General features: G+C 37.5%; 1 protein-coding gene across 36 annotated transcripts in view; it reads left to right on the top strand.

The window, feature by feature from the left end:
• The window catches only part of KDM6A (lysine demethylase 6A), a 151,768-nt gene extending 138,045 nt beyond the window's left edge, over positions 1 to 13,723 (top strand). For 14 of the 36 annotated variants that reach the window (XM_086879682.1, XM_086879665.1, XM_086879671.1 and 11 more), the window contains 5 exons: positions 1,230 to 1,417; positions 2,592 to 2,733; positions 7,998 to 8,124; positions 9,054 to 9,224; positions 11,456 to 13,723. In XM_086879682.1, coding sequence (XP_086735808.1) covers positions 1,230 to 1,417; positions 2,592 to 2,733; positions 7,998 to 8,124; positions 9,054 to 9,224; positions 11,456 to 11,485 — 658 coding nt within the window. In that variant the 3' untranslated portion in view covers positions 11,486 to 13,723. The other 22 variants (XM_086879680.1, XM_086879666.1, XM_086879669.1 and 19 more) reach the window with 5 other exon arrangements.
• The last annotated feature ends 304 nt before the right edge of the window (positions 13,724 to 14,027 follow it).

Raw genomic sequence — 14,027 nt, 5'->3', positions numbered from 1 at the left:
AGGAGGTGTCATGGTAGGCTTTGCTTACACTTATATGTTTGTAACTCCCTGGAAAAGCTGAGGTACCCTGAGCATTGGGGAAACTACTCAGCTAGCTCTAAGATTAGGATTTTCTGCTGTGCCTTGTGTAGAGTGGCTTTAAAAACAAACAGAACAATACTTGTTTGTATGTGCACACATTAAAAAAAAGAGGAAGCATCAGCTGGCTAATCATGCCAATACTCAAACAGGAACCTCTGAGATTGATTGTATGGGAGAAGGTTTTTCCTTCCCATCTGAAACTGGATTAAGCTCTTGACTTCAGAACTTTTCGAGAGCTCTGCAAATTCATCTCAGTTTCTCTGTATTTTTGCCTGTCTACTGACATCTGTTCTTATTTCACCCAGCCTTAGAAAGATAAGCCATCTCAAAAATGTCATTTCCACCAATGGAATTGCCATATCTGTGGAACAACTGGCCTTTTACTCACATGTCACTATCCTGAGGCTGACAGAGAAATGGAGAGCTTGCTAGCCCCACAAAATGTCTGCAGTGCCTCTACAGAGGCACTTGGTTATCTTTGAAAACTGTGCCTTGTAAATAATCCCTCACAGTGCAGTATAAAAGCAGTATAATATTGGGATAAGGATGGGAGAGGAGTGTGGATTTTGCATAACCATAAGGGAAGACTTCATAGTTAGGAAATCCATATGGAGATGTTTTTCCATGCTGCTCAGGAGGGCCAGCATTTCTTGGATGAGAGCACAGACCTATGGATCACTGTTCAAATGTTGCCAAGAGGTTGACTGTTGTGTGGGCAAGCTGCACATGCACACACAGACAGTGTGAGTTCATGTTCAGAGCAGCAAACATCCCTGGGAGCTGCTGTACACAAGATCAGTCAGTGATGAGCAAAGCAGCATTGGCCACCAGTGCCACACTAGATCTGACCAAGGGCTGATTAGCATCAATAAAATACGGGGAAACTTAAAGAAAATAGAACTTAAGTGGCACCTATAAACTGACTTCACATGGGCAGGTGTTCTAATGTATTGCAGGATGTGAAACGGGGAACTATGATCAGGAATTTTATATATGACATTTTCCTTTTGGCTACTCTTTGTGGGTCACTCATTAGCTGCAGAGAAAATTTGTGGTGATGGTCATTTTTTTACAGATTTCATTGGAGTATCTGCCACTAACATGTCCACTGGTAAATGCTGAAGAATTTATCTTTCCTCTTGTTTCAGGAACAATATGAATTTCCTAATGGGATCTTGGTGGCCAAATTTGGAAGATTTGTATGAAGCCAATGTCCCAGTTTATAGATTCATTCAAAGACCAGGGGATTTGGTGTGGATAAATGCTGGCACTGTTCACTGGGTTCAGGCTATTGGCTGGTGCAACAACATTGCGTGGAACGTTGGCCCTCTCACAGGTGAGTGTGAGCAGAGCCTGTGCTGAGCTGTGTGTAGGTAACACTGTGCTGCATATGGCACAGAACCTGCCAGTTCTTACTAACTGGCCATGCTTTACTGGATGAAAAAACTCCAATGGTGCTGTTTTTTTAAAATATGATGTGTTGAAACTTTAAATAATTCCATTGTAAGAGGAAGAGAATGCAGTCTTGGCACTCATATGCTTTGAATGGGCTTGTAGAAGTAAAATGTGTATATATGTGTACATAATTATGTAGTGTCTTCTTAAGCAGTAAGAAGTAAGAACTACTTCTCCCAAATATGCTCTACCCAGCAAACTGCACTATGGATTTCACGCTAATTTAAGGACTGGTACACTAATATTGGTAGGGCAGTGGGTACCTAATAGCTCGTTGGTGAGAGCATCAGGAAATGCAGACAGTTGTAAAATCTAGTTCATAAAGGAAACATTAGGTTTCTCAGACCTACTGCTCTAGAATTCTTCAGTTTTGAACCATAGTCTTGGAAGGATTTTTATCTGTGTGGAAGGAAATTCTGCAGCTAAAACAAGAGTCTGTCAAGTGTCTGAAGAGAAGGTACTTCCAAAAAAACTTGTTTTCTTAAGTAGTTTAAAATGTGTCTTTATATGGTGCAGTAAAGAGTGTATCTCTAGGATTGTGTGATTGACTGATAGACCTCTCATATTCAGTCACAGTAAGTTTTGTAAAACATTTTTAAAAGAAGGGTGGAGTGAGTAGGCTGCTTAATGAAAAAGTCTGACTCACTTTTTCTCTCAAGAAGAGATTATATACCATAGCAGTGTGGAATCATGATAAATTGTGAATAGAGTGAGATGCAGGCATTTCAAACCTGCATTTTTTTAAAATCTGCAATATTTGAAAATTTACTGATTAACCATTTTTGAAATACTGCTCCATGTTCAGCAAAGAAATCAAACCCTTGTCAGTAACTCGTCTTCACAGGTATTTTTTCCCCGCTGTGGTACTGTGTGTTCTTTCAGCATCATAAATACACTTCTTAAAAAATATTTTAAAGAATAGAAACGTAGTTGGAATGGATGGCTCATTGTGAATGAAATGGAGCTGTAAAAGATATAAATTATTATAAACAGAATGATCATGGTGGATAATTGTTCCTCAGACTGATTGCTTCTGTACCTGTGTGTTTGTGCAGCCTGTCAGTACAAGTTGGCAGTGGAACGGTACGAGTGGAATAAGCTGCAGAGCGTGAAGTCCATAGTGCCCATGGTTCACCTTTCATGGAATATGGCTCGGAATATCAAGGTCTCAGATCCAAAGCTTTTTGAAATGATAAAGTAAGTTTTGTTTATTTGAAGATTTACTGTGCCCTTTTCCTCTTCACACATAAACCAGTGGTTGATTTATAAATAGTTCTTTGCAAGACTTTTCTGTTTCTGGGAGCCAAACCAAAATTGCTTTAGATTCTGTTTTTCAAACACAACATTTATAGGTATCCCTAATTTTATTATGTTTTATGTGATGTTATTGTGGCATAGCTTTAGAATCATCTAAGTTACTTTTCTTAGTTTAATGTGCCATAGACTTAATTCATCAATTTACAGAAAGCTGGCTTTGATCACAGCGGCTGTTCAGAGTATATATCATCAGAAATAGGCAAATCAGGTCATCAACCCAAATATGAGAATTGGAATATATAGTCATTTTTACAGCAAAATTAAATTCTACATTTCTAGAACTTGTAGTTAGTGTTGTCATGCTGTCATTTGGAGATCCAGTGTAAATCTTTTAAATAAAGGCAAGTAGGAACTTGAGAGCCTCCTTCCCTTTGCTCTTCTGAACAATGAATTGATTGATATGTAAAATGATAAATGAGTTTAGTGACATTTCTCATATGCATATTCCAAAATGCAGGATTATTCCAGGCTTCAAGCATCTGTAGTGATTTTCTTTAAAGGGTGCAACTGCAAGAAATGTAAATCATATTGCAGCACCATACTGAGGTTGGGGAATGAATGAACATTTCAGCATATAGGTTTGTCTTAAAGTGGAGAAATTAATTCCAAAGCATATTACTCATCATGAAAATCCTCTGGTTTGCCAGAGTCTGCCAAAGCACTTCTGAGCCCTTAGTCTTACCAACATACTGGATCAACAAGCATTGAATCCTTTTATTGTTTGCCTTGAAATGGGCTTTTAAAAAACGGGTGAGTTAACTTGTGAAAAAAAGGGCAAAGAAAGAGAGTGTCTTTTTTTTCCCCCAGTGGGATTTATTGGTGACATCTGAGTGCGACACCTTTTTACAGTAGGAATTTAATTTAGGCTTGAACATCTGTTGCAGAATGGTGGCATTGGGGAAATGTTAAATTTGTAAGAGCTAAGAATGTTGGAAGTTGACAACAGGGAGGTTTGTAGTCACTCTAAAGCTTGATTATAGGGTAGCATTTGTGTGTGAATACTTTCCTAAAATCTAGGAACTGATACTTGGGGTACATGAAGTATTTGCTGAAGGCCTGGCAGTCCTGACCCTTCAATTAAACAATTAGTGTTCATATTCCTAATGCCAGCTGTCATAAAAAGGAGAAGAGAAACTAAATAGTTAGAAATGAGAAACAGGGGAAAATGCAGGAGTGTGGGAGGGAGAAAGCCAAAAAGTCCATTTAAAAATACTGAATCCACAAGCTTCACTTTTATCTTTATTTATATAAAACGCATATAAAGCCCAGCAGTTACCTATTGTAAGGCTCAAAGCAGTTCTGGAATGTTCTTGAAAAAATAGAATTTTGGTATTTTGGCTAATTATATTTTGCATTTGCCGTGGTTTGGGTTTAAAAGGAGAAGAACATGACTGAGCACAGCATCCTTCTCCAAGAGACTCACTTAAAGCATTATGAAGAAACACAGTACAAAATGGTAATTTGCTGTTGTCTTGCTGGCTGCCACCAGCCCAGCTTTTTCTAGCAAGAGACTCAAACTTTAGGTGTATATTACAAATAAACAGAGATGCTGAGGAGCAGGTAGAAATTTTGGGTGTGCATGCATTTGCTTTTTCTAGTCTACTGAAACCATTTCCAGTTTAGTTGGATGAAGCCTCCCCCATGCAGGTTAGTTGTCAGCCAGAAGTCAAGTTCCTGCTGTGGGTACAGAGGTGAAAAAGGGGATGATCAGATGTGGTTTGTAATGTCCAGTAGCAGCAGCCTGAGATAACTTCTTGTTGTGGTCACTTCTGTAGTTAAGGAATAGCAGTTCCTAGAAGTCATTATCAGCACAGCACCTGGTGTCCGACCTTGGCTTTGTAAACACACTGCAAATGCAGAAACCTTCATGAATTTCCTTAAGATAGGGTAGCAGTTGCATAATTTTCCTGTGGACTCCTTGTCTGCAGGAAAAACCTTGTGGCAAGCAGCTGTTGTCCATGGCATCTGGATTTTCTGTGTACAAAATAGAGACATTTCTGAGTTACTTATATGTGAGTGTATGCATGTGTATCAAAATGCTGGAAAAAATAGACATTTTTGATAGAGTTGGTTGAATTTCATCTTGGATAGCTGGCTTCATTGTCATCAGGAAATAAGTGACACAGCTGTCATCTTTTTGCTGAGCACAGGTCTGTCTAAAATTGCATGTCAAAGATTCATAAAGTGTTTAGGTAGTTTGGACTTCTGTCTCTGGGACTTCTTAGTTATCAGCATAGTACAAAAGATTAGCTCTTGGAAAATGATAAAAAGTAGCTTCTAATTCAGTTTGAAAGATAAATAGAAATATGTCATATTGATTTGTGTGAAAGTAACCACTGCAGAGGCAGTAAACTAAAATTTGAGAATAGATATAAATATTTGGAACCAGATTAGTGATGAAAAGGAATGGAGTAGCAGAAGGGAAAAAGCAATAGAAGAAGGAAACTTTGCTTTTGGAAGAAATCTGACGCCTCGTTATATTTTTAGTTAATGTGCAGTTCAGTGCTGTCTTGCACGATAAAAGTCAAAGAGCAAAACCTGAAACTTTCTCATGAGAAGTTTTTTAAAGATTTTATTTTAACAGTAGAAGCATGAGTAGGAGCACAGCAGAAAGAAATGATTTAAAACTTGGCTGAGGGAGGACAGCCCTCACAAAAAGAAAATTAACTGCAAACCTCTTAGATGGAAGCCAGAAGGATTTTTACAAATGCATCTGAGGAAGAGAAGAATTTTAGAGGTAGAGCGAACATAGTAATAAAGGCTTAAAAAATTAATTTCAAAGTAACTGAAATACTAAGTACTATTACAGAAATAGTTTCAGAAATACAAAAGAACATGACATTGGAGAAATTATTTTGCACAAAATCATGAAGTTAGGTAAAATACTTTCCAGTGTCAGGGAAGATGTATTACTGGAAGGTACAAAGGGGTCGGTTCTGCATTGCCATTGGGATGGTCTCCACACTTTTGAGAAGTTTTACTGAATATCTAAGTACTCAAATGGGTTTATCACTGCCCTTCTAGAATAAATCAGGATTATGTCCATTTTTAAATCCTCTTCTGCTGAATATTTGAATTTGACTGGACATGATTTACTCATACCTTTATGCCTTACCTGTGAAGAATTTCAGAGGGGGGTGGTCTAGATTTTCTTCCAATTCAATTTTCACTTTACCAAAATAAAAACAGGTCTGCAATACTAAAAGCTGGCCCCCCTGAACTTGCACACTGTCACTTTGCTAGGAACCTTTTTGGCTTTCTTAAGGCCTCCCAAACTTCAGGAATTGTGGTGCATATTCACAGTAGTAGTTTGTATTCTTTCTCTCATATTTAAATATATAAAACAGTTAACATCTACATTTTCACATGCCATTAGTAGGACCTGAATTTTATCCAAGGAGGGGGAGTTCACCTTCAAGCTATTGTTTTCTGCTTCGTATGTGAATTTGGCAACCACTGTAGCAGTGTTGTAAGTGGGGCACATTCTGGGCAGTTCTTTTTTCACAAGGATATAAAACACTTTGAAATTAACACTGTGAAAAGTCTTTGGAAGTCAAGAGTGGAGAACAGTCATGGCAGGTGTGCTTGCAATTGCCCTTTGGGATGCCCAAAGATTTTTCCAGGTAACAGCAGAAGAGAAGAATGGTAGCTTTTAAGTTTATTTGAAATAATCAAGCTGTATTCCATAAATGAATGCTTTTCCAAAATTACTGAGCTTGTCAGGAGCACAATAACCCAACACTCAAATGAATTAATACTTAATCTGTCATCTGTGGTTGGCCTTAACATCATAACTCACATTCACATCAAACTTCAGAAGTGTTAAAGGAGTTACAGCTAAATGAGCTGTATAATTTTCTTGAGATTGGGTACACAAAAATAAGATGTTGAACAGAGAAACACACTTTCAGTTTCGTGTTATCCTTACAGTGAGGGTGTTAGTAAAGCCACTGTTTCTAGTGAAGATGAAAAATATGAGTGTAAAACAAGAGGAGAGTATTTCAGAATCCTGAGATTCTATTAACAACTTGGAATCACATGAAAGAAATTGTTTTTTTAAAATGATATATGTATTATATGTTTCAAGCTTTAAAATGGGAGAAGGATCAAGTTGAAAACACTTGATAGAACTCTTGAGCACTTTGTTTTCTGTCCAGTGTTTGTTTTTACCCTTAATTTTTTTCAATCTTCCTTCTGCATCTAATGAGCATGTAATGTAACCACCCTGTGGAGGAGAAAATTGAAGGCTGCAAAGGCTGCAGCTGAAATAAATAAGGTAGCTGAGAGCTAAAATTATTGTAAATAACATTGTAATTTAGAAATTTGGCAGCTTTTTTTGAAGAACATACGTAGCTCATAAAATGGTAGAGAACAAGTTACATTTACTTGTAAGGAAGAGAACTGTATAAAATTGTGACATAAAATTATTTTGATCTTTTTTTTTACCTTTACAGGGGTATGACATGGAATTATGGGGGTTAATATGACATTTGAACCGTTTTTCTCTTCATTCATAAAATAATTACTAGAATTATTTTTTGTGTTGATTTTTGTTTTCTTAATACCAACCTGTCTGTTCCTTTTCCTTTTGCATGGGAAAAGATACATGCTCATAGATTCTGTCTCCACTGTATGTAAAGTGATTCCTTGGAATTGGAACTTGGGGTTTCAGAAAACTTGGGATAATAGAGTTTAGTAGTTCTGAGAAAGTAACAGGAGTTATAAGATATTGAAAGAGTCCTTTGGATGAGGTTATAGTCACACAAAATGTAAACAGCTGTGCTGAATTTGGCAGTTCAAGGTAGCTTTTTGCTTGACAAATTTATGGTTCAAAATAAAATAATGTGGATTGCTTTTGAAAACACATTGTTCTATTGTGCTTAAAGGAGCATTCATGTGTTTCGGTCAAAAATGAAGGTACAGCCTGTTTGCAAGTCCTGAAAGAAATGATTGCATTGTCCATAAGCACAAGGTCTGACTCTTTCCTAAACCATGAGTCCAGTGATTCTTTCTAGGCAGCTGTTTCTGAAATCCCAGAGGAAGAGCAAGCTCCAAGTACAGGGTCTTGGAAGAAACTGAAGCCTTCTTGAGCTGTGCTATACAGTTGAATGTTGAACTGAACACACAACTGCTTTTGGTTGCAGGTACTGCCTGTTAAGAACTCTCAAACAGTGTCAGACACTGAGGGAAGCTCTGATTGCTGCAGGAAAGGAGATTGTCTGGCATGGACGAGCAAAGGACGAGCCAGCTCATTACTGTAGCATTTGTGAGGTCAGTAAAAATGTATTGGGTCATCTACTCTTGTAATATTTATTTTAAATTTTGCCCTGTCTTTTGTTGTTGATGACGTTTAAATTTTGCTTTTAAGCTGCAGCATCTGCTCTGTGCTGTAAGCACATCAGTCTGATGCAGTCCTGCCTTCCAGGAGCTCATCCAGATGTTTTTTCTAGACATGGGCTGTATTTTGCTGAAGGCTCTCCCACAGTACTCCCACAACATTGTTTTTCACTGGGTCCATTTTCAATTCTCAGTTATTATAAAACGTTGTTATCCCTTCCTGCATGAAATTTGATCTGCTGAGCTTCATTTTAAAGGTATATCTCTATTCATTTCAGAAGCCATCAGCACGCCCAGAAGAGAGAGAACTTAAGTCCTTTTTGTCCTGCAGAACATACCTTTTTGCTGTTTTTTTTTTTCTATTTACTGTTAATAGTTGCTTTAAAGTATTGGATAATAGTTTTCATGAAGCTTAAAAGAAAATAACATTTTCCTACCTCCTGAAAATCAGCTTCTAGTTAACCTCTGACTGAGCCTCTTGGGCAGGATGAGCATGTGGCTCAGTAGTAAGGAAATAAATTCCAAACTTCTTTAGCAGACAGTAAAAAGGAAAAATAGGTATAATTGTTTGAAATCCCCACCTTACTAAGTAACCCCTATTCAGCAAATGAATCCTGCTTTGTCAATATTGACCCAAAGCTTTCCCATGGTGCTGTTCATGCAGACATCCTAAGTGTAATATTAGTGGTTTTACACTTCTCTGCCTGAGCCTCAGGAGAATAGATTTTCCCTGAACAAATCTAATTTTTCTCTTTGCATGCACAGGGTAAGGTTGTAAATCTTGAAGAAAACACAGTTTTCATGTTTTTAACTTTCTAAAAAACGAAATTGTAATTCTTGGCTTTCTGTTTCCTGTCTAATAGGTGGAAGTCTTTGATCTGCTTTTTGTCACTAGTGAGAGCAATTCTCGAAAGACCTATGTTGTACATTGCCAAGACTGTGCACGAAAGATAAGCACGAACCTGGAAAACTTTGTGGTGCTAGAACAGTACAAAATGGAGGACTTGATGCAAGTCTATGATCAATTTACATTAGTAAGTCAAATTAATAAGTGGGTGCATAAATATATTATTTGTAAAGCAGTTGTAGACTGTCTTGGTGCTCCGCTGTACGAGTACCGTGGACTTTCTGATTCAAATGGAGGTTTGGGTTGTGTGTGATGTTTGCAGAACAAAACCTGAAGAGTCAGAATTGTGTGAAATACTACAGTAACTTACTGCAGAACATAACCACTGAGTTTTCAGGAAAAGTATGATGTTACAATTCATAAAGTTGTGGCTTTAAAAATCCAATAGAGATCACCTGAAGACCATAACTGGATCAGATGGAGATGGGAAGAATCAGGACAGTGAAGCTTGGAGAAACTAGCACCAGGTTCAAGAGCATCTCTAATACATTGGTTGTGGTATGAAGTCAGTATAGCAGCAGAGCATCCTATGCACTCAGACCCTTCCTTCCCCTTCCCCACCCATCCCCTCCCAAATCAGCACTGTCCTTCTGCTTAGCAAGTGGATGCTCTCAAACAGTTCTGTCTCTTGGCTTGGGGCCTCCTTTGCATTTCAATTTAAAGCAAAAAGCCTCTTTGCCATTATAGCTCTGTGCTATATATGGCAGCCTCCTGCTTTGAACTGTGTCAGCACAACTGTCCTAACATTTCACCCAGGTTTCATTGTTCCAGGCAAAGATGGCTTTTTTTGTAACCACGATGAAAGCGATGCTGGATGTATTTAAAAGCCTTGGCTTTCTGTCGAAGGAGACAAACATTGGACTAAGTGTTATGGGAATTTCATGTTGGATTTAATATGACAGCCCAGTAAGGGCTGTGCCTTTTGATTCATTTCCAGGTGCTGCAGAAAATGTGTGTTTAGTTATTTCATGTATTGGTAGCATGCCAAGTTGTGACCTTCTGAGTTAAGGCCTCAAGGTTTGTCAGCAGAGGCTGGTGAGAGTGTGAGACCCTGTCCTCTGAATTTAATTCTCTTCATTAGTCCCACAGAACCTGGGTTGGTTGAACTTCAGTTCACAGTTATAGGAGGTCACTGTCATTATAGTCTGTGAAATGCTGCAATTTCAAAGTGATGATCTGTTACAGAAAAATACATAAATAAACACCTCAGATACTTCATCCAGCTGAGTGGAAATGGGGAAGAATGTTTCTGTATGGACATGAGAGGGAGGGGTATTTTGCTGTCTGTGCTTATACATTATATAAGTAACAGTGATGATACTGTCCCTAGAACAAGGGTTCTCAACCTGTGAGTAGCTCCTTCCCCCACCAAAACCTAAAGTGGGGCCCTAAAGGATGCTGATAATCATTCTTTGTGTGAAGTTGGTGCGCCATGCATTTATTTTAAAGGGGATACACACTCAGCTGGGAAGAGTCACAGCCCAGAAGTGACATCTCTCAAATGTAGGAGGAGAGTTAAGGTTTGCTGTAAATCACAGGATGAAGATAATCTCAAATGGCAAAGGTGCAATAGGCCAAAGAGAGACTGGGGTAAAGTACCAGGAGCAAACACAGGGATGAGCCAGCATTAGAGTTCCTTAGCTGGGTACTCAGGTGTGGTCTAAAGTGTCTTTAAAGACTGTGAGCAGCTTTTTGAAGGGGTTCCATAGATGACCAGGAAAAGAGGAAATGCCATCAAAGACTCAGAACTTTGATGGAGTGCCACAAGGTGCAATACTGGGAAAGCAGTGTCTTCTGGACCTCATTTCCTGACAGCAGGCAGGAACAAGACACCTCACTTGACTCTTGAGGCACTTTGTCCCCATGTCAGAGAATCCAAGACCTTTTCCACAGATACCTTAACCTCAGGAGGGTATGTTACTGCTCAGGTATAGGGAAGGATGGAAAATGAAGCCCACAAAGGCTTTGGAGAGTCACAAATGGACCATCTCCCCAGGTAAACAGGTTGAGAATCCCTGTTTTAGAGTGCATAAAGATACATCTATACTGAGGCCACATGGAGCTCTTTGCTGCCACAGTGGGACTTGTGGCTGCTCACATCATATTAACACAGACATCCCCACAGCATACTCCAGTCTGCAGTACAGGCAAAATCCTGATGCAGAGTGTTCATAAAATACATGTTGTATTTGAGTAAAGTGGAAAAAAATGCCATTATTCTCTCAAAAGAATCCTGAAGTGTAAAAAGAATAGTGTGTGTGACTTTTAAACTCTCATGGTTACAGTTTGTGCAGGTCTTAGTTAAACACAGAGTTTTGCACCCTTGTAGAAAAGGTAATTTAATGTTTTCTCTTTCAGGCTCCTCCATTGCCATCCTCCTCATCTTGACATTTTTTCATGGACATTAAATGAAAACTTTTCTGATATTCAGGAAGTGACCCAGTTCTGCACCACTGATTTTTGTAGCTATCCCGTAAGGCTGCTGGCTGAAAGCTGTGTCTATGCAACCTTCCAAGTGCGGAGTGTCAACCAACTGGACAGGAGAGAGCACTGCCTCCTACTCCAGAACTCAAAACAAATAAAGCTCATCCAGCTGTACTTCAAAAAAATAATTCCATGTTTTGTATATATCTGACAAAACTGGCAACATTATACAGACTACTGACTTGAAGACCACCTCTTTTGTATTTCTCTGTTTCTGGGCTGATGAGTTGGTTTCATCCATTTTTCCCCCTTCAGAATTTCCCTTGGAAAAAGTACTAGCTTAGCTGGTCATTTCTTTGTAAGGTAGTTAGAAATTTTAAGTCTTTCTTTGGGCAACTTTTTTTTTTCCTTTTTTTTTTCTTTTTTTTTTTTTTTTTTTTTAATGTGAAGAGTTAGGTGATATAAATTTTTTACTGCTTTTATGTTTTTCTGTCTTGTTTTGAAACCATGACGGTTACACTTTTTGGTTCCTAAATAAAATTTAAAACAATTAACAGCCAAGTCACAAAGATAAATGGGTTGCACATAGACTAAGGAATAAACTTCAGATTTGTGATTTTTGTTTCTAATCTTGATGTAAATTTACACTATTTATAAATACATATTTATTGCTTGAAAATATTTGTGAATGGAATGCTGTTATTTTTTCCAGATTACCTGCCATTGAAATTTTAAGGAGTTCTGTAATTTCAAACACTACTCCTATTACATTTTCTATATGTAAATAAAACTGCTTAGCATTGTACAGAAACTTTTATTAAAATTGTTTAATGTTTAAAGTTTTTCTATTGTTTGAGTTTTAAAAAGATTTTATGTACAGTGCCCAGTTTTTGTTCTTTTTTGAATCTGATTATATATATTTTATATATACTCTTGTGCTTGTGTATATATATAATATATATAGAAACTCGAATATAAATATGTGTATAAAGATTTAGAGACTAAATTTTTCTCGTTTTAAGTTTTACATCTATGGTAGATTTGAGGTGTCTACTGTAAAGTATTGCTTACAAAAGTATGATTATTTTTAAAGAAATATATGGTATGTATCCTCAAGACATAGAATGACCTTCAGACTGGTTTATTGTTAAATTGCACTTTTTGCAATAACAGACCAATAAATAGTTGCTGCCAAAATGTAGTAGTAGAAAATAAGTAACAGCTAAATTTTAAAGCTCTTTAAGAAAATACCAACTTTGACAGGAAGTTTGGCACTAGTTTTAGAGGAGGAATGAAGAAGATTGAGCTTTGGTGGGGATGTTCTCTAGATTTCAACCAAATTGCAACTTATATATTACAATATGTTCTATTAACAATTTTAAAAGTTAAGACTGAATCATCTTGGCGTCGTTGTTGACCCCAAAAAAGGACGTTGTTTTGTGGTATTCTATTGTATTTTCACATATTTTGTAATACGAATTCACTGGTAAATTTTTGAAGCACTAGGTTTATTTAGGACAAGTTTATAATATATCATTGTAACAGTTTGCAGTTTTAATGATGGTATTTATTTTAAGTTGCTCCTTTCTCATTAGCTTCTTGAAAATGCATTAAATCTAAATTTCAAAATTGATAGCTTTCTTATCGATCAGAGTTGACTGATGCGGAAGGTTCTGCATCGAACAGTTTCTCGTAATTTCTCATTAGTGGGGTATGTTAGTGATTGCATTGTTCAATTTTTTGTAATCAATGTGAAGTGTTACAGGCACAGAGCATGCAGATAGTTCCTTTTGAACAAAAAGAATCGCCTCTTATGTTGTAGCTTCAAACAAAGGGTGTTTTAATGAAGAATCAGCACAGTTTATCTAACGCTGTTACAACAGTTTAACCACAGTTAGAGCTGACTTTCTTGCTAGTTCTTACTAGTCGGACAAAAGTGGGTAGAGATTAAAGAAAAGCATCATGAAATGCTCTTGCCAGCAAAATTATCAACTAGCAGCTAGGAAGCCAGTATTTGCAGTTCTGTAAAGGTGTAAGTCTCAGCTCTTGATAACAAACTCTACAAGTCATAATTTTTTTTTTTTACTTATGTATTTTATGCAGTCATAAATATTGTAATCTTGACAAACCATGCTGCAACTGAAAAGCTACTCCTTTAAAGTAGTCTTAAACCCAAATAAAAGCAAGATACACTTACCTCAACTAATGGTAAACAGAAGGTCCTCATTTCTCAGTGCTGCAAAAGAACATTGCTAATTAGGGAAAGAGCTTCTGTGTGCTAATCAGAAGGACTTTGTACCTTTCCTCTCCTTTGGAAAAGAGGATATGGCATTACCAAGGAAGAATATTCAGATTTTGCCAATGAGCAAGTAGACCAAATCAGCAGAGCATCAGGCAGCATTCCTCATGCTGTGGGAAGGGTTGTCATGAATTGGAATTGCTGCAGGGCTTTAATATTTTGCAGTTTCCATACTTAATCACACTCTGCTCCCAAGCAATGGACAGT

The sequence above is a fragment of the Cyanistes caeruleus genome, chromosome 3, assembly GCF_971803275.1.
Source record: "Cyanistes caeruleus chromosome 3, bCyaCae1.hap1.1, whole genome shotgun sequence".
Taxonomy (NCBI): domain Eukaryota; kingdom Metazoa; phylum Chordata; class Aves; order Passeriformes; family Paridae; genus Cyanistes; species Cyanistes caeruleus.
The sequence above is the reverse complement of the archived record's forward strand: the minus strand, read 5'-3'. Positions and strand labels throughout refer to the sequence as shown.